This window comes from Fukomys damarensis, unplaced genomic scaffold, assembly GCF_012274545.1.
Source record: "Fukomys damarensis isolate Sample0158 unplaced genomic scaffold, DMR_v1.0_HiC HiC_scaffold_17, whole genome shotgun sequence".
Classification (NCBI taxonomy): domain Eukaryota; kingdom Metazoa; phylum Chordata; class Mammalia; order Rodentia; family Bathyergidae; genus Fukomys; species Fukomys damarensis.
In genome coordinates, this window is record NW_022900929.1 from 33970328 (window position 1) to 33989928 (window position 19601).

Here is a 19601-nt window from a genome sequence, read left to right on the forward strand (position 1 = left end):
GATTGGAGGCCAGTGTAGTGAGCCTGTCTCAAAACAAAACAGAATTGTAATGGATAAAAACTTGCTAATTACCTAATTCTCCTTTATAAATTAAATTATTGTTATCAAGGGTAAAGAGAAGTTAAAAGCAAGATATTTGAGGCAAAATGATGACACAAATTTTAAATAGAAGAGTTCTGGTTGAAAAGCTCTGGAAAGATGACAGTTTTGTTTGTTGTTTGGGGTGTTTGTTTGTTTGTTGTAGGCAGCATCTCACTTTGTGGTCCAGGCTGGCCTTAACTCACCACGTCGCCCAAGCTGGCCTCAGAGTTGTGGCTATCCTCCTGCCTCAGCCTCCTAAGTGCTGGAATTACAGGCATGCACTACCATGCCTGGTTAATAGACAGTTATGAGCATCTCTGTATAAGTGTGAATTTTGAAGACTGGGGCTGGGTTTTATCTTTCGTTATTGCTTAAGGGAAGTAGAAAAGGGCATAAAAAGAAAAATGTTTATTAGGATCAGGATGGTGGTATGTAGGTTGAAGTACAAAATAATTTATTATGAGCCAGGCATGGTGGTGCATACTTAAATACCAGCTACGTCGGAGGCTGAAGCAGGGTTATGAATTTGAGTCCCACTTGGGCAAATTAGTGAGACACAACCCCAAAATAGAAAAATAAAAGGATTGGGTATATGGGTTAGTGCTCCCTGGGTTCAGTCCACACACAGACACACAATTATTGTTTAAGAGTTTGCCCTTTTTAGGTCAGGGAGAAAGGAGGTCATGAGCACAGCAGGAGCATTGGAGCAGAAGCAGCAGGGGTTAATCAGCGAAGAGTGTGGAATGGGTACAAGAATTTGAGTGCCAGTGATGGAGCTCCTCAGCCATAGTAATTTTTCATAATAATTTTGGTTCGTTGGTTTTGTGCTTTTCTAGCTCTGTTGCTTTTGCTTGATATAATGATGGCTTATTTTTCAGAGCAACAAACAACTCGAGATCTTTGAATGCCATGGGCCAAGGGCCGTCAGCTGTCTTGCCACAGCCCAAGAGGGTTCCCGAAAGCTGCTGGTTGTGGGATCTTACGACTGCACCATTAGTGTGCGGGATGCCCGGAACGGACTGCTCCTCAGAACTCTGGAGAGCCATACCAAGACCATTCTCTGTATGAAGGCGAGTATAGTGTAGGGACAACGGGTCTGGTGTGGTGGAAGGTGTTGAACGGCATTTCCCATTACTTAGATCACAGCCATCTTGAAAGGAGCAAATAGCCCTCAATCCTTTTATTAACATCTGGGTCACCAGGTAGCATGCCGCTCTTTAATATACTAGCTGAGAAACAATTACGAGTATGTTCTGTGGTAGACTGTGGATGCAACTCTAATCATTCTGGGGGGTAACATCACCAGCCCGTCAGCCTACCCTAGTGGTAGGCTGGAAGTATCAGTGAGAGGGTTGATCTGGGAAACATGTTTTTTTCTTTTTTCTTTTTTTTTTTTTGCTTTATGGTACTGAGCATTAACCTCAGGACCTTGTGTTTTCAAGGCAAGCCCAGTGCCACTGAGCTAAATCTCCAGCCCTTGGGAAACATTTTTTTTTTTAACCAGGGATCGAACTTGGGTCCTTGCGCTTGTAAGGCAGGTGCCGGAACTACTGAACTAAATCCCTGGCCCAAGGGAAACATTTTTTTACCTAGTTCTTCATGCTCATCTTGAAATAGGATGAAAGTTAGAGTCCACTATCTGTGTTACAAGTTATAGATCTAACTGACCCCTTGTGTAGAATTCAACTGACTGAGTTGTTCCATTGAAGGTGGTGAATGACCTTGTGTTCAGCGGCTCCAGTGACCAGTCCGTCCATGCTCACAACATTCATGTAAGCTGTGCTGTTGTAGTGGCAAGAGAATCTCTGGTTCATATATGAAAGCTCCCTCAGACCTCTTGTCGTTTGAAGTAAGCCCTTTATCCTGTGAAAGGATTAACACATCCCTGTGCATATGCTGGCAGATTGAACAAACTGAAGATTCCAGCTTCATTAAATACAATTTTTTTTAATCTTTTCTAATTTTTCTTTTTCATCAAAAATTTTAATGGGGTTGGGTGTGGTGGTGCACACTTGTAACCCCAGCACTCGGGAGGTTGAGGCAGGAGGATCATTGCAAGTTCAAGGCCAGCCTGGGCTACATAGTGAGGCCCTGTCCCTGTCTCAAAAAACAACAAAAAACCAACCCCCCCTCAAATTTTTATTTTAATTGGGGAACAGATTCAAAGCTCATATAAGGTTTTCTTTGAATGCCTCAGTTAAATTGAGATAAATTGAGCAGCTGAGGCTCTCAGAAAGTGGACGTGTTATGAAGTTTAAAATAGAACAAGTGAAAACAGCTGAGATTCTATAATTAGATACTAAAGGCAGCTCTCTGTAGCTCAGTTCCTGGTCTCTGATCCAGGGCATAATCCCACCTAAGGGACTTGTTCACATCAGGGTCCATAAAATAAAAGCAGAGATACAGGTTTTCCATCCCTCATCTGAATGCTTGGGAACCAGAAGTATTTCAGATTTCAGACTTACAGATATTGGGATATTTAATATATATATATGAGATAGCTTGGTGGGATGCAAGTCTAAACACAAGATTTGGTTTATGTTTCATGTACACATAGCCCAAAAGTAATTTTATATTTTTAGCGTGCCTGTCTTTTGACTGCTCTATCACCTGATGTCAGGTATGGAATTTTCCATTTGTAGTACAAGTTTTAAATTTAGAGCATTTTGAGTTTCATATTTTTGGATGAGGGTTACTTAAGCTGTACTTCAGAAGCTATGAGATGCATACAGATAGAGCTGTGATAGAGCATACAGATAGACCTTCCATTTTGTAACATTTGGCCTCTGTGAGGATGCATTTTCCTATACATTGTATAAGTAACAGGTGCTTGTGGGGGGACTCTAGCAGTTTTTACAGGTAGCCTCAGAATTGTGTCTCTTAGAATTACAGAATTATAGAAACCTGAAAAGTAGAAAGAAGAATAGGAAGGAATCTTATATAAAGTCTAGTGACCCTTACCTCGTTTCCGTTGTAGACTGGTGAGCTTGTGCGGATCTATAAAGGTCACAACCACGCAGTGACCGTGGTGAACATCCTAGGAAAAGTGATGGTGACTGCTTGCCTGGATAAATTTGTTCGTGTCTATGAATTACAGGTAGAATTTAGATCCAGTGTTTCACCTGATTAATTTGGGAAGATAGTATGTCTGGGTTTGGTGTTCAGTTTTGGTGTGGTAGGGCTGGGTTGGAGTACAAGGATGCATTTTCACAAGCACACTGGATAGTTAAAGAATGGCTGGCCCAGGAGCCACCCCTTAGGGACGCTGCTGCAGTACATGGTGTCAAACTCGTGGGTGTCAGACTCCTCTGAATGGTTCTGGGGAGTAACCCTGCCCTCTTAACAACTGTCCAGTTCTCCTTGTCTGCATTTTCAAGTTTGAAACTGATTCTGTAGAAACCAGTTTCAGCTGGACATGGTGGTGCATGCCTGTAATCCCAGCACTCGGGAAGCTGAGGCAGGAGGATCGCTGTGAGTTTGAGACCAGCCTGGGCTACATAGTGAGTTCCAGGTCAGTCTCAACTACATAGTAAGACCCTGTCTTTAAAAAAAATTTTTTTTTCACTGTTTCTGATTACCAATACCCTGCTTGAGGAATGGGGGACTCAAGAAGATTGATGCCTGGTATAGCACTCATCTGTAATCTCAGCTGAGGAGGAGGCTGAGGAAGACAGATTTAAGGCCATCCTTGGGCAATTTAGCGGGACAATAAAAAAGGACTGGGGTAGTCACTTGTCGTAGCACATTTGCCTAGCATGTACCAGTCTTTGGGTTCAATCCCTAGCTCAGGGTTAAGGGGTGGGACTGTCATTAGGGCATATTTCTGTTAGAATATTGCTAGTATTTCACTTCAGTGTCTCAGGTGCAGTTTTAAGCCTCCTAGAGGCCCAAAGGGGCTATGATTTTTAAGCACAAGGTTTAAGTCATCTTTATTGTTCTGTTTGTTTTTTTTTTTCTTTTGCCTAAGTCTCATGATCGACTGCAAGTTTATGGAGGACACAAAGACATGATTATGTGTATGACCATCCACAAAAGCATGGTGAGCATTGTTTGCCATGCGGGATGTTTGCCTCTGAATATGTTAACTTGAAAATCTGGACACTGACTTTACTACTTGTCACCTCTCAGAATAACGTTTATTTCTGTTACATACTCAGTATTGAACCCCTTTTTACTCAGCGTAATAGTGAGAAGTAACCCAATGACATTGTTGAATATTTCATTTCTATTAGTGAAAATAATTACATTAAAAATATACGATGCTATCGTTAAATAGAAGATACATTTAAGGTGCTTCAAAAAAATTGTGTTACTTTTTCCAGAGTCCTCAGGCTCTGAATAGAAGGTTGGAGTGGAGTCCGGAGATTAGACCAGCCTGACAGTTATAGCAGACCTAAAAGTAGGCCTTGCTATGCCTACTTAATTTTATTTTTAAGTTATGAGGTGGAACCAGGGTGGATGTTGTTCAAACTCAGTGTAGTCAAAGCCTTTCTTGCAGTGAAATTCAGATACCTGATGCTCGACACCAGTTAGAAGCCGGAGATCCCTGGTTAAGGACTGGGTGGTGCCCCAGGTCTGCCGTTCTTGCCTGCAGACAATGTCCCAAGAGGGCACAGCTTTGAAGTGTCCAGACCCCAGGGTATAGAAGTTACTTCCCCATTCTAATACCGTGCAGCTGACTTTGCTTTATGTTAGGATTCTCTTTAACTCCTATCTTGAAGGTGTTGTGCAGTTGTTTCTTTGTATGTATTTTGGTCTGATATTCCAACTTCTCTTTCCAGATTTACACTGGCTGTTACGATGGCAGTATTCAGGCTGTGAAGCTAAATCTGATGCAGAATTACCGCTGTTGGGTAAGCAGTAAAGCTGTTCTTCCCCCAGATTCAGGAAATGCTTAGGCTAATGTGTAGATCTCCATCATTGTCAGCTTAGTATTTTTGTACTTGAGCTCCTAACTGTATGTCTTTCACTGTAGGACAAAGATGCTTTTATACTTTAATGAAGTATCTATCATAAGATTAGACATGAGGCTACTTAAATATGTTTTCTCAGGTTATCTCCTAGGTGGTTTTTATTTTGTTCTGTTTTGTTATAAAAATACATTGGAAAATAAGTGAAATGAAAAGCAGAGGTGCTTTTTCTTTTTCTTTTCTTTTCTTTTTTTTGGTACCAGGGATTGAACTTGGGACCTTGCACTAGAGAGGCAGGCAGCCACACCACTGAGTAAAATCCCCTGCCCAGAGGTGCTTATTTTTATAACCTGTCTTTCCATCTACACCCTCACTCCTATATGCCAACTGATTTCATGGAATATGCAAGTATTTCATGGATTGCGTGTATCTTCATTAGTTTCTGGAAAATAAGCAAATAAAAGTTTATAGTCTCTAACTCTATCAAGTGTGATGGTGCATACCTGTGATCCTACCACTTGGGGGCCAAGACAGAAAGATAACAAGTTCAAACCCAGCCTGGACAATTTAGCAAATGAGACTCTCTATCAACACAAAAAACGAATAGAAGGCTAGGTTGTAATTCAGGGTAAAAGCCCCGTGTTCAATCCAAAGTACTGCAAAAAAACAAAAAAAAAAGTTCATTGGACTCGGATGTGTTTTCTATCTTGGGGCAGAGGCTGATGATTAGGCCTTACAACTTCACTATTCCTTACAAGACAAAAAAAAAATCAGTTTGCACATAGGAGTGACCAAAGAAAATTTATGGTTCTGAAATTCTTTTCCCCAGTTCTACTCCTTTTCAGCATTGATGGAATGAACATGGCACTCAGTTTTTAAATTTGATTTTAGGCTTCTCCACAGCCTAATTACTTTTCAGCTTTTTTTTTTCGGTACCCGGGATTGAACTTGGGTCCTTACACTTGCAAGGCAGGTCACTGAACCACTGAGCTAAATCCCTGGCTCTTTTCAGCTTTTTTATATTGTCTTTGCTTTTTAGTATTGAGGAAGGCAAAGAAAATGTAGCACAATGAGACCTAGAGCACTGGAGAAAATACTTTTTTATTTCAAATGTAGCGGATGTAATGCTCTGACAGAGGAAAACTCAAATTTGCAATATTTTTAGAAATAAAACCAAAAAGCAAAACAACAAAAAAGAAATAAACGTGTTAAAATTACAAGATTTGTTACAAATGAGCCTCTAAGGAAAAAGCCAGGACAGACTGCCTATGCTTTCTTATAAATATGTGAAACTGAGTCATTTTCATAGGTAAAATTTCAATTTCAATTTAGAAGAGTAATAATAAGATTCAAGTGATCAAGATTGTGAGACAAGTCAGGCTTCCAAGGCAAATACAGTTTCTACAACAAACATTTCCACAAATGTAGTTTTCTTTACCAGATATTTTTGTTTTCAAGTTTATAAATAAATAGTTTTCAGAATTGTTAAAGGTGACCTTTTAGTATTTATTATAGAAAAGCTGTTTTGCCTTTTACAATAAATGGACTAAGGTAGAAATTCAAATTTTATCATGGCAAGATAACAAAAGTAGTTTAAACTGAATTTATGGTAATTCACCTATAAATATCTGTTAGCCTTTTCCTTATCTAGCAAGTTTCCTTATCTACCTTAGAGCTTTGCCTTTTCCAAGAGCCCATTGTGCCAGGTGACTTTAGTCTTTGCAGGGTCCTTGCTATAGGGTGATAATTAATTTGCTTTCCTCTGGTTTGGTGTGTATTGTAGCCAAGAATGAACAAAAGAATAAGGAGCTTTCACAGTATGGGAAAAGAACAAGGGATACTCTGATCGCCTGTTTACTTTGCTCTTTTTTTGTGTTTTGTGTTTTAATGCACTCCTTCATCTAGTCCGCTTCTCTTTTTTCACAGTGGCATGGTTGCTCTCTGATATTTGGTGTTGTAGATCACTTAAAACAACACTTGTTGACTGACCATGAATATGCAAGTATTTCATGGATTGCGTGTATCTTCATTAGTTTCTGGAAAATAAGCAAATAAAAGTGTGATGGTGCATACCTGTGATCCTACCACTTGGGGGCCAAGACAGAAAGATAACAAGTTCAAACCCAGCCTGGACAATTTAGCAAATGAGACTCTCTATCAACACAAAAAACGAATAGAAGGCTAGGTTGTAATTCAGGGTAAAAGCCCCGTGTTCAATCCAAAGTACTGCAAAAAAACAAAAAAAAAAGTTCATTGGACTCGGATGTGTTTTCTATCTTGGGGCAGAGGCTGATGATTAGGCCTTACAACTTCACTATTCCTTACAAGACAAAAAAAAAATCAGTTTGCACATAGGAGTGACCAAAGAAAATTTATGGTTCTGAAATTCTTTTCCCCAGTTCTACTCCTTTTCAGCATTGATGGAATGAACATGGCACTCAGTTTTTAAATTTGATTTTAGGCTTCTCCACAGCCTAATTACTTTTCAGCTTTTTTTTTTCGGTACCCGGGATTGAACTTGGGTCCTTACACTTGCAAGGCAGGTCACTGAACCACTGAGCTAAATCCCTGGCTCTTTTCAGCTTTTTTATATTGTCTTTGCTTTTTAGTATTGAGGAAGGCAAAGAAAATGTAGCACAATGAGACCTAGAGCACTGGAGAAAATACTTTTTTATTTCAAATGTAGCGGATGTAATGCTCTGACAGAGGAAAACTCAAATTTGCAATATTTTTAGAAATAAAACCAAAAAGCAAAACAACAAAAAAGAAATAAACGTGTTAAAATTACAAGATTTGTTACAAATGAGCCTCTAAGGAAAAAGCCAGGACAGACTGCCTATGCTTTCTTATAAATATGTGAAACTGAGTCATTTTCATAGGTAAAATTTCAATTTCAATTTAGAAGAGTAATAATAAGATTCAAGTGATCAAGATTGTGAGACAAGTCAGGCTTCCAAGGCAAATACAGTTTCTACAACAAACATTTCCACAAATGTAGTTTTCTTTACCAGATGTTTTTGTTTTCAAGTTTATAAATAAATAGTTTTCAGAATTGTTAAAGGTGACCTTTTAGTATTTATTATAGAAAAGCTGTTTTGCCTTTTACAATAAATGGACTAAGGTAGAAATTCAAATTTTATCATGGCAAGATAACAAAAGTAGTTTAAACTGAATTTATGGTAATTCACCTATAAATATCTGTTAGCCTTTTCCTTATCTAGCAAGTTTCCTTATCTACCTTAGAGCTTTGCCTTTTCCAAGAGCCCATTGTGCCAGGTGACTTTAGTCTTTGCAGGGTCCTTGCTATAGGGTGATAATTAATTTGCTTTCCTCTGGTTTGGTGTGTATTGTAGCCAAGAATGAACAAAAGAATAAGGAGCTTTCACAGTATGGGAAAAGAACAAGGGATACTCTGATCGCCTGTTTACTTTGCTCTTTTTTTGTGTTTTGTGTTTTAATGCACTCCTTCATCTAGTCCGCTTCTCTTTTTTCACAGTGGCATGGTTGCTCTCTGATATTTGGTGTTGTAGATCACTTAAAACAACACTTGTTGACTGACCACACTAATCCAAACTTTCAGACTCTGAAGTGTCGCTGGAAGAACTGTGATGCTTTTTTCACAGCTAAGAAAGGATCCAAGCAGGTACATTAGCGAGGGAGCTCGCGGTCAATCTGGGCTTTGGCGGCCTCCTCGGGGAAGAGGCCGAAAGCCCTGTTTTGCTTTATTAGAGAACTCAGAATTACAATAAATAGGGTCCAGAGATTTTTTTCTTTTCTTATTCAGAGACTTGGGGGATTTTTGAGTGAAGAAGAGCCTGGGGAGAGTAACTGATCTCAGCTCTGTGCTAAGAACTCATTTTAAGGAGCCTAGTTCCATGTAAACGAGTGGAGTTCTGGCTCTTTGAGGCTTGGCTTTCCTCCTGTCTTACTGCCAGCTTGTCTTAAGGCCCTTCTTCCTTTTTCCTAGGATGCTGCAGGACATATTGAACGACATGCTGAAGACGAGAGCAAAATTGATTCATGAAATTTTTTGCCTCCCATGTTGGGAAGTCATTAGTTGAACTATTTTCATATCAGCCCCTAACACAGGCCACCATCTTCCCTCTGTCTGGGAAGCAGGGAGGAGAAAGTGGTTGCCAGCCAGGCTGACCACTAGCATATCTGGGCAGCTCTATGGGATGGTGAGGTGCACCACAAGATCTTGTGGGAGTGTTTCGACAGCCAATTCCAGACAGCTTCCAAGGAGCCACACCCCAGACATAGGGAGATTTATGTTCCCAGCATTCTCCAGATGTTCACTAAAGATCCAGATCTTAATTGGTTGCCCAGGTTGACACTAGACATTTGTGTATTTAATGGATTTCAGATTTTTATTTAGTTTATGTTTGTAATGATGGCTTGAACCTAGAGTCAGGTTTTTAACCACAAGTTTGTCCAGATGCTAAATTTGCAAAATGAATTTTAATTTTTCTAGTTAGAATAACTGGGTATCTAAATTGGAAGCAAACAGTTTCCTTTCTTAACAATTATGTACAGTGTGTTTCACTGTTCACCTGCTTTGTTGAAGGACAGAACAGGCTTTAAATGCAAAAGGACACACAGATTTTTGGTAAGCAGCTAGAGCGGTGGCTCCGCCCGCTATATATTTTAGGAATTCAGAAAAGCAGTCCCACAGTGGTGATTCCTGACTGGCAGCATGGCCTGGTGAATGCCTCTGCTCAGTGTGAGGCGGTGCACAGCCCATCACCTGCCTCTCAGTTTTGCTGCTAGACCTGGGCATTGTGCTACAGCGTTGTCTGTCGTCGGGCTGTTTGAACTGAGGTGCACCTTTATGTCCTTCTCTGGGTTCTGGGAAGCTTTGTGTGGGTCTGAACCTTTCGGTTTGCTCCACTGTCCGCCCCTGTCTCTCCCTGTCTGGCTGTGCTTGGACCAAGGCAGACATCAAGCGTTCCTGCTGACCCAACAAGGTGCTCTCCAGCCGTCCCAGTCCCCAGGATGGGAGGATTAGAATAAAGCATCTGGGTACAGTTTGTAGGGCCTCCAGTAGGCTTCCTGGAGACTCACTTCTGAAGTCAGTGTCTTTGCCTTTGCCTCCCCAGTAGCTGGAAGAGTGCAGTACGGTGGAGGGAAAGGCTCTGCCTGTCCATTGTAAATACCCAAGCCGACAAAACCTGAGAGGACTGCTTTGTTTTGGAATTCTCTGGACTCTTATTAGTAAAGCTATACAGGTGTCACTTTCTAACCTTTTTGTGTCTGGAGTCTCAGAACTTAGATTTCTTCAGATAAAGGAGAAGGGCCCACGCCACATTCTGAGCTGCAGGATGTGGCACCTGTTGTTTTCTCTGGCTGCAGAGTATCTGGGTTATTCCACCCTGCCTGTGCACACACATCTGCATGCCTTCCTTCAGGCTCTAGGGCAATGACTTCCCCTCGGGTTCCTAGACAGGCTGCAGGAACTCTGTGAGCCCTGAAGTATACACAAGATGATGTGTATTCTCTTTTCCAGAAAAGGCTCCAGTGGTTCTTACTGGAGCCAGAAGTAATTTAGGAAATACTACTAGATAATGGCTGGCTGGCCTCACAACTGTTAATTCTGTCCTTGTGAGTGGGACACCTCTTAACCACACTGTTTGGATTTGTGGGATGCTGAAGCAAGAACAGAGCTTCTGTAGATAAAGTATAATCAGTTTCTGTTTGAGATTAACCATCTTTTCCCACCTCTCATCCACGTATCCTATAAGGGTTATCAGAGAATCCACACTGTTGTGTGCGATTGGGAATAGCGATTTCCCAGGAAAGTCCTTTTGGAGCCATTGCTAACCCTGGCATTTTTCTCTGCGCGGCAGTGACACTTCATTTCCACACAAGCAGGGCAGCGTGTTCAGAGAGCCTGAGCCAGGGAGAGCGTTGCGCCTTTGTCCAGCAGGAAAGAGGAATGTGAGGTGTCAGGTAGTCGAGGGAACGTCTGCGAGTGCTATAAGCTGATGGAGTCAGTAAGAACTGAACCGTGTTGGGTTCCACTTGGTGGTCGTGTGTGTGTGTGAGGTCTGTCTGTGTGTCTGTACTTGTGGGCACCTATACTGGATATCTTTCTTCATCTCACGAAGTTATCTTTGAAGCTGTGGCAGTGGTACATTCCTTCCAAGGATGTGTGGAATTCTTAATACCAGTTATTCAGAATGAACCATTTTAGCCCTTTGTTGAGAAATAAAGGAACCATAAGTACCTCAGATGCTTATGGTGATACTGCTACCTTCAGTGGTGCAACTCTGGCTGCCATTTAGTCCCTCGTGATGTCACTGCCATCATGGCCTCTGTTTCATGGAAGATCTAGGGCTCAGGCATCACTGCTGACTGCTGTGTAGCATCTTCATGAAGGAAGGAAACTGTTCAGTGACTGACAAAACTGGCACAGTGGAGGCCATTTTTTAGAATTTTTTGGTTTGTGCCTGTTCTAATATCTCAAAACCAAGAATAAATCCTCTTTGTGTGTGTGTGTGTGTGTGTGTGTGTGTGTACGCGCGCACGCGTGTGAGCTTGTGTTGTAACAGTCTTTTGTTCTGGCAAAATAGCAGTTACTTCAAGTTTTATGAAAACATTTTAAATTAGGTTCAAAATATATTTTGGTGTATTCTTTTACTCAGTCATTTGAGAAATACAGTACAAAGAAGAGTAAAGAATTATCTTGACCTGCTATTATTTGAGTTTGAGAGGAATTTCTTACTACTCTTTTGTGGGGAAAAGTTTTCTCCCTCAGAAGTTAGTGGTTGAATGTTTAGCTCATGGCTTACATATAATTTACTGGCATAAGTATTTGCCCAACAAAGGCTTTGTTTTATCAGTTTTTTTCAGTAGATTATACAGTGGACAGCTGTAGTGACGAGGTAGATGGCTGATTTGGTGGGAGTAGGTGCACACTTAGAATGGCTGGTATATTTTAGGGAGTGGAATTCATTGGAGAGGAGGTCGAAGTGTATTGTGATGTGGAACTTGAATAGCACATATTCTCTGGTCTGCTCTACTAAGTTCAGCTTCCATACACTGACGTGTAATTTCTGTTCTGGTCATTGAGAGAGCTAGGGTTATGATGGAAGTCATGCCTGCCACATTCGCAAGATGGTGGTTTCGTCCTGCACGGAGCCTCTAGGACCCTTGGGGCTTAGGAGTAGCAGACTGGAAAGAAGCTGCAGTGAAGGAGTTGCACCTGTGAGTGGACTGCAGGCCTCTGCAAGCCAAACCCCTGCTCGTCAGCAGTGACCTCTGCCCTCAGCTCCGGCCTCAAACACGCATCCCTGCCCGGTCACACGGTGACTAGCATTTCCCGGATTGCTTTGAATTCAGGCGATAGCCTAAATAACCCCAAATAAATTGGCGCCAAAGGGAGAAATGCACTATGTGGAACTTGAATAGCACATATTCTCTGGTCTGCTCTACTAAGTTCAGCTTCCATACACTGATGTGTAATTTTTGTTCTGGTCATTGAGAGAGCTAGGGTTATGACGGAAATCATACCTGCCACATTTGCAAGATGGTTTTGTCCTGCACGGAGCCTCTAGGACCTTTGGGAATTAGGAGTAGCAGACCAGAAAGAAGCTGCAGTGAAGGAGTTGCACCTGCGAGTGGATTGCAGGCCTCTGCAAGCCAAACCCCTGCTCATCAGCAGTGACCTGTGCCCTCAGCTCCAGCCTCAGACACGCGTCCCTGCCCGGTCACATGGTGACTAGCATTTCCCGGATTGCTTTGAATTCAGGCAATAGCCTAAATAACCCCAAATAAGTTGGTGCCTAAAGGGTGAAGACCTTTCTTCTGTCAAGGAGAAATTCACACCCTAGAGATGCCCCAGCACCCTGGGTTTCTGATTTTTTTTTAAACATTAAGTACAGTTTAGGAGAAGAATGAGATTAGATGACACTGGAAAAAATGCTTATAATCCAATAGCCTAGCCTTCTTACATTTTGGTATAAAGTTGTGAACTTCATAACTTTGTAAAGCAAGATATAAAGCAAATACAAGAGGAAATAAAGTACTTTTACTAATTGACTGTTTACTTGTGTGATCTTGTCTGCATTTTCGGTCAGTGCTCTCTCTTCCATGTTGGCATGGAGAATACGAGGAAAACACACGATGCTTATAGATGGGCTGCAGACTGAGGTCCAGACGAGCTGGACAGTCAATCGGCAGAGGGGCCCAGAGTCATGCGGCATCGCTGCGTTGCCTCCTGTGCCCTCCAGTCACAGCAGCCTGTGTATTTATTCGCTGCCCCAGCAACTGTTCCCCTTCTTCCTCCTGTATCTTAGAAAGAATCTCGGAGTGATTGCTGTGCCCAGGAAATAATGCTGGGCATGTTTTAAGAGGGGCTTGGGCTTGTTTTTGTCTGTAAACTTGTGTTTTATTTGGGATTTAGGACTTTTCTGCAGGTGATAGATGACTGTTTACTGGAAGGCTATGGCCATTGGCTGTGTCTGTTGTCTAATTATGAGAAAAAAGAAAACAGTGGAACCAGCTGTACACATGCCTTATTTATTTAGATCAACTTTTTCAGAATGCAGCCAAACTTCAGAGTCAGAAATCCAAAGTATCCCCAGAGCCGGCCACCCTAAATAGGCAGGTCCGGGGGAAATGTGGTGACCCCCACAGTGGGGAGGCAGAAGGTGAGTACAGCTCCCACCTGAGTCAGTGCCCAGCCATGGCACGCACTTCTGCAGACAGCCCACTGTGGACCCAGTCTGCTCGGTCAGAGGCCACACTCCCCTGAGCCAGCCATTTGCCTTCATGTGGCAACAGGACACAGTTGGCCTCCCAAGGGTCAGGCTGGCCATGATGGATGAAGACAGTGGTGCAAAGTGGAGGAAAAACAAGACCAAGGAGGTTCCTGGAGGCTTTGTGAGGTTGCAGCGACAGGGCCCTTCAAGGTCAGTGGCTCTAGCTGTCCTGGGTGAGACTGACTCCTGAGGTCCTGCGTGACCTTGGATGAGCCAGGTTCAGGCATACATGGTGAGCTGCAGCCACTGAAAGAGGAAGTGCTGAGGTCAGAGTGGAGACCAGAGAACCCTAGTTGTTAGGGACCTTATGGGAGTGGATAATTTCAAAGGACCAGTGGTTTGTTGCAGACTTTCCCCTGTGTCCTTCCCAGGAAGGTACATGTTTCCCAACATAGTTTTGGGGGCTGACACCCCTGTGGAGCCCTCCCCTGTCCCATCTGTGAGCCACGTTCCCTTCCAGGCTTCCCACCCTATCCCTTCCCTTCCTGGGCCATGCCTCCCGCAGCGTTTGGAAGGGAGAAGCACACAGTGGGTCATGTCGGCCGCCTGGGCTCCTCCACCTTGAATTGCCTGGTGCTGGGAAGGTGACATGTCTTACCTCTAGAACGTTGAGTTTGATAATACCATCTCCATCATTGTCAAATGCATTAAAAGCTCCTGTGGGAAAGAATGCACAGGCCAGAGGCCGCTTTCAGGTTCTCCCTGCCCCTGCTGCTGGCACTTTTCCTCTGGGGCATCCGTAATCCTCCCGCGGGTGGGCAGGTGGAGGCCCCTGGGGAGGGGCTGGCCACTCACGGAACATGCCCTCCAGCCTGACGAAGCAGCAGATGAAGCTGTCGAAGTCGATGTTCATGTGTCTGTCTGCGTACCGCATGGTAATGATGTTGTAGAGCTGGCTGTTGAGGTGGAAGCCTGTGGAGGGGTCGAGACAGGAGAAAGGGGAGTTGGGTTCCTTTCCCTGCCCCTTGGCCACCTTGGCTTCAAGGCAAACAGTCCCCTCCTTTACCTAGAAGGCCCTAGTGCCCCCCGCACCTGCATCATTCACTGCATTGCGCATCTCGTGGCTGTTGATGGTGCCGGATTGGTCTGTGTCGTAGTGTTTGAAGATTTTCTGGCAGTAGAGAATTTGAGGAGACAGATCACGTACTGAATCCAAGTCCATCCCCACCTTTGGCCTCTCACCACTCTCTCATCCCACCTGCCAGGCCTTGATCTTCTTCCAAAGATGGTGGAACTCTTGAAGGTTCAGCCTCCCCGAGCCATCTGTCTGAGGAAGGTCAGGTCTATAGGCACATAGCGAGGTCCCCTGGACAGGGAGGGGGCCCACAGGAAGCCTCTGCCCAGGCTCCCTTCCCACTGTCCTGTCCTCATCCTTAACCATCCCTTACACCCCTACCAGCTCAGTAACCCATGGAATCTGCCTGAGGACTACTCTGGCTTGGAAGAGTTCCAAGCTGAACCTCAGGTCTGAGATAAGAGCTGGAAACGGGGGCCAGGTACAATTCATGGTCTTCCCTTCTGCCCCTTCAGACTGGCATCTGGTGTTCTGAGTCAGGATCTGTTTCCTTGGACACGGATTTGAGCCCTGCTGTGTCCCAGGGCCCGGTGGGGAGAGGCTAGGTAGTCGGGAGCGGATGCAGGAAGGATACATCCATGAGGGCAATCATGCTGCGGCAGGACTCCAGCGTGAATCCTTGTGTCTTCAGGTCCTTGTCTGAGGGATGGAGAAGAGTAAGGAGCTTGGGGGGGGGCTTGCCCATCCTCCCAAACCCCCGTGATTTGATTTGCTCACGTTTGTTCACAACCGTGTTGAGGACGTTCTTGAGCTCATCTGCACAGATCTCCATGTCCTCAGGAGGAAGAGGGGAGAGTCGTGTTCACAGGAGAGCAGCTAGAGGCTTTGCAAAGGCAAGCCCAGCTGCCCTTGTTTGTAACATCCTGTCAGTGCTGTTCTGGGAGGGGAGCTGGGGCTTTTCTGAGGCAAGCAGAGACCCAGGTACTGCAGCCTCAGCTGTCCATCTGCTGCGGACGGTCACAGCCACCCAGCAGACATGTCAGTCTGAAGCCCCAGGACCTGGGGATTTTGTGCTGCGCAGGACAGAAGTGAGCTGCTGTGGGACCCTAGGGTTGGAGGTACTTACGTCACCTGCTATCTGCTTGAAAATATTGTGGAATTGCTGCTGTTCCTCGCTCTCGCGGTCAGTGTTGCTAGGCTGTGGCTGTGGAAGTGCAAAGGAAAATGGGTTCACAGGAATCAGAATGAAGGACTTGGGAGGACAGCACCCGGAAAGATGCCAGGGTGCTGGAAACAGCTGTAAGGTGGCAGCAGGAGCCAGCACTGAGCTGACTAATACTCTTCGCATCCAACCTGGTGAGCCGGAGTGAGAATCAAGGCCTCTGTGGCTCTTCACACCTCAGCAGCCCTGCCACCTCACGCGTGCGCCACACTGACATGCACATGTCACACCCCCCGTCCTTCCCATCCTCCCCAGCTGGGGTCTTCACTCTTGAACCTGGTCATGGTCCTACAGGCCAAAGAGGGCTGAGCATTCTGATTCCTCTAGCACCTCCTGTCATCAAGGCCAAGTTCTTGAGGATCCCCCGCCCACTCCACTGAGGGACGCCCCAGGACAGAGGACTCCTAGCCTCACGTTCTCTAAGCTGTATGTGACCACGCCTTCCCACCCCAATAGAACATCTTCCCCTGAGTTCTGGAGTGAATCCCATTTCTGATAGCACCCCCCCGCCGCCGCCACCACTATTCTTTTCCACCTCTGGTCAAGAGCTCAAGGATTGAAGACAGTTGTGCCCCCTTAGCTCTCTCCAGCTGTTCTCTCAGCTTTGCTACCACCCTCTCTTGCTGTCCTGGCTGGCCGAGCTCTAGTGAGGAGGCCCAACCTGTCATTTCGGTGCTCGGACCAGATTCGGGGGGGCGCCAACCCTCAAGATGTGCATCCAAGCAGCAGCCCAAGTGTGGGGGCACTTACAAGACTGTTCAGTGAGGCAGATCCAAACCCTGTGCGTTACAGACTCCCAGGCAACCCTCCGTCTCCACATGCCCAGGAGCACAGGAGGACTCTGGCACACAGTGCTACCCCTAGTCGTGCCACATGCTCAGAAACCTGTGGGGATTTCTCTCGTTTATCGGGGCTTGCTCTGTCTTTGCCCTCCTCTGACTCCTGGTCCACACCCAGCTCCTTGTTGCTGTTTGCTCTGTCTGAAACGAAGATGATGGGCTGGAGAGAGGAGGGAGGTGGGGAGGGGCAGGAAGGAAGCAAGGGTTATAGGCTGAGTGGCACATGGAGGCACTGCCCCCGACAACTTTGTGTAGTGAGAGGAAAACTCAGTTCAGGCTCTAGCTGGTAAAGGTGCCAAGTCTGTGGGCCTTAGTTATGTCTTTTGATCTCCACCCTAGCTGTCTTCAGCTACAAGGGTACCTCCAGGTAACAGATCCAGAAAGGCTGAGACTGCTAAAAAGCAGAATGATCTTGGGCTGTGGTTTTAAAATAGTCCTTAGACTTTTTTTTTTTCCAGATAGAACTAATTCCAAATTAAATTTTCCCCAAAGTCCAGCGTAAATAAAGCCATTATAAACCGCTGCTCGGTTCAAGGCCAGCAGAGCTCTTTGCCCTCAGTTCCCACTGAGGCAGCAACTGAGGAATCTCTAGGGACACAGAGTGAGGCAGAAAAGACTGGTGAGTGGCGAGATCCATGCGCGGGCACAGCACTGACCAGCCCTGCCTCACGGGGGAAGTGTCCTCATTAGCCTCAGTTGCTCAGCCATTAATGGGGACAATAAAGCTTGCTTTTCCCTCCTGATAGGGCTCTGGAGGGAATCAAATGAGATGCTGAAAATAAAACTGTACAGAAAAGATATTTAACATGCAGCACAAATATAAGGGATGTTTTCAAGATATGCTCATGCATGAGGAAGAGGAAAAGGGGTGGGAGATGTTATGTCAGCTGGTGGGGCTGTGCACCCCATAGCAGGAGGAAGGCTGCAGTTTAAAGGCTGCTATGCAGGAACCATAGGGCAGGCAGAGTCCCAGAGCCCACTAGGGGGGCCCAGAGTCTTTCCATGATGTTTGTCCAGGCCAGGTCAGGGGGAAGGTCTATGAAAACAGCTCCCCCATCTTTGACTCCCAGCATCCCCCCCAGAACTCGTGCTCTGCCTTTGAAGCAAAGGTCTCTCCAAGCATTGGGGAGCTTCTGATGTCATGGTCTGCAGAGGAACATGTGCCAGTGGACATAGCGTGGGCATGGAGCGACCCTGGCCGAGTACTTATCTGGGCCAAGTACAGGACTGGACAACACCGGTCTAAGAGAAGTGGGGGCAGGAAACACAGGTCTTGCAGTAGAAACATGGTTTCCGGTTTCAGTTCCCTCACACACATTGTGTGCATTTGGGTAAGTCACTTCTCAGGAATGTCACCTCTGAATCTGTGCCCTTGCCTGTGAAGGGAATAATAACAGCACCTACCCCATGGATGCTAGTATAACTGCAAAAAAGGTCACCACCTTTTGGTGAGGGTTGGCTCTGGTCTGGAGCAGCACCCATCTTGCGAGAATCCCTGTGATGGGTCCTCAGGCACTTCCATAAAAATGAGCACCAAGCCCTGTCCGGTGGCCGGTGCTAGGCCAGGCTACAGTCTGGAGCCAGAGCTTAGCTCTGGTGCGGACTCTGCCCTGTCCTTGGGCAGTTTAGTCCATTTGTACCTTTTCTCCTTTCCGAGAATGAGGATCGATAATGGCGCCAATCCCCTGGGGTTCTTGTGAGGAGCGAGTTATCCGAAAGAGAAGAGCTGGCAGCATGCCCAGCACAGTGTCCTCATCCCTGTCAACTGTCACTATCACACACAGCCAGCTCCAGCAGGGACTCGGCGAAGGAGGGGAGGAAGTCAAGTCTGGTGCATGCGCACATGCATACACACAGATATGCACATGCACGCTGTACCCACTCACCCTGTTACACCCACCTTGTGTTTTTTCTTTTTCTGGATGAGGAGAGAAAACAAAAATGGAGAATGAGTGCAAGCAAGTTCCCAGGATGGCCAGTGGCTTTGGGATTGCCTGTGTCCTGACCCTTAGTTTGGGTGAGCCTTTAGGGTCCAGATACCTGGGTTACTTGCAGCTGAAAGGGAGCATGGGAGGGTGCAGGGGAAGGAAAGTTCTTCCCTCTTCCTTCCCCATGTCCAGAGACTGGCCGCTGCTATGGCTTTAATTATCCATGTTGTTGGATTTGGTCAAGGAATGGAACCTCTGGCTAATTTTTAAAAATAGTTACTAAAACATCGAAAGTGGGGCCAGTGTGATGGCGCACGCCTGTAATCCCACACTGAGATGGCTGATGCAGGAGGATCACGGACAGTTTGAGGCCAGCATAGGCTACATAGTGAGTTCAAAGCCAAGCTGAATTACATAGACCTAGTCTCAAAAAACTGAAAGAAAAAAAAACAAAAAACAAAACTGAACAAACATAAAAAATGAGACTCAGACTGGCCTAAAAATGAGTTGGACTTATAGAATATTTTAAAATATTTTTTAGTAAACATTTAAAATAAGGAAATTTAAGATGGAAACCGGGGGTTGGGGTTCCTTTTGTAAAATTAGACGCCACTGAGCAACAGCCAGCTAAGCTGGGGGCGTCACCACCCTCCACCCTCCAGATGCCACTCCTATTGTCTGTCCCTCCTGCACGGAAGCCGAGAGTCACTGGAGAATTGTGGGTGAGGGCGGCAGCACAGGGACACCAGTGCCCCTATACCTGCCTGACTGCCAGTTAGGTACATGCTGGCTCCCATTAGATTTCAGATGTGCAGCTCCTGATGAATCTTGTACACTGGCCCAA

The 19601-nt window shown here is 45.2% G+C and overlaps 2 protein-coding genes across 11 annotated transcripts in view; one reads left to right on the forward strand and one right to left on the reverse strand.

Moving 5' to 3' along the window:
• Positions 1-10837, forward strand: part of Znf106 (zinc finger protein 106) — a 72456-nt gene extending 61619 nt beyond the window's left edge. The window contains exons 16-22 of the mRNA XM_010624782.3: positions 960-1151; positions 1791-1853; positions 3059-3178; positions 4049-4120; positions 4863-4934; positions 8488-8634; positions 8959-10837. Of these exons, the coding sequence (XP_010623084.1) occupies positions 960-1151; positions 1791-1853; positions 3059-3178; positions 4049-4120; positions 4863-4934; positions 8488-8634; positions 8959-9015 (723 nt within the window). The 3' untranslated portion in view covers positions 9016-10837. The remainder of the gene's footprint in view (positions 1-959; positions 1152-1790; positions 1854-3058; positions 3179-4048; positions 4121-4862; positions 4935-8487; positions 8635-8958) is intronic.
• A 2670-nt stretch (positions 10838-13507) lies between these two features.
• The window catches only part of Capn3 (calpain 3), a 39587-nt gene continuing 33493 nt past the window's right edge, over positions 13508-19601 (reverse strand). For 5 of the 10 annotated variants that reach the window (XM_033764979.1, XM_033764980.1, XM_010624775.2 and 2 more), the window contains 10 exons: positions 18730-18747; positions 16876-16989; positions 15895-15972; positions 15546-15603; positions 15403-15467; positions 14952-15020; positions 14786-14864; positions 14549-14665; positions 14352-14410; positions 13508-13999 (listed from right to left, as the gene is read on the reverse strand). In XM_033764979.1, the coding sequence (XP_033620870.1) occupies positions 13973-13999; positions 14352-14410; positions 14549-14665; positions 14786-14864; positions 14952-15020; positions 15403-15467; positions 15546-15603; positions 15895-15972; positions 16876-16989; positions 18730-18747 (684 nt within the window). In that variant the 3' untranslated portion in view covers positions 13508-13972. Of the gene's footprint in view, positions 14000-14351; positions 14411-14548; positions 14666-14785; positions 14865-14951; positions 15021-15402; positions 15604-15894; positions 15973-16875; positions 16990-18729; positions 18748-19601 lie in introns of all 10 variants that reach the window. The other 5 variants (XM_010624772.2, XM_010624768.2, XM_010624771.2 and 2 more) reach the window with 3 other exon arrangements.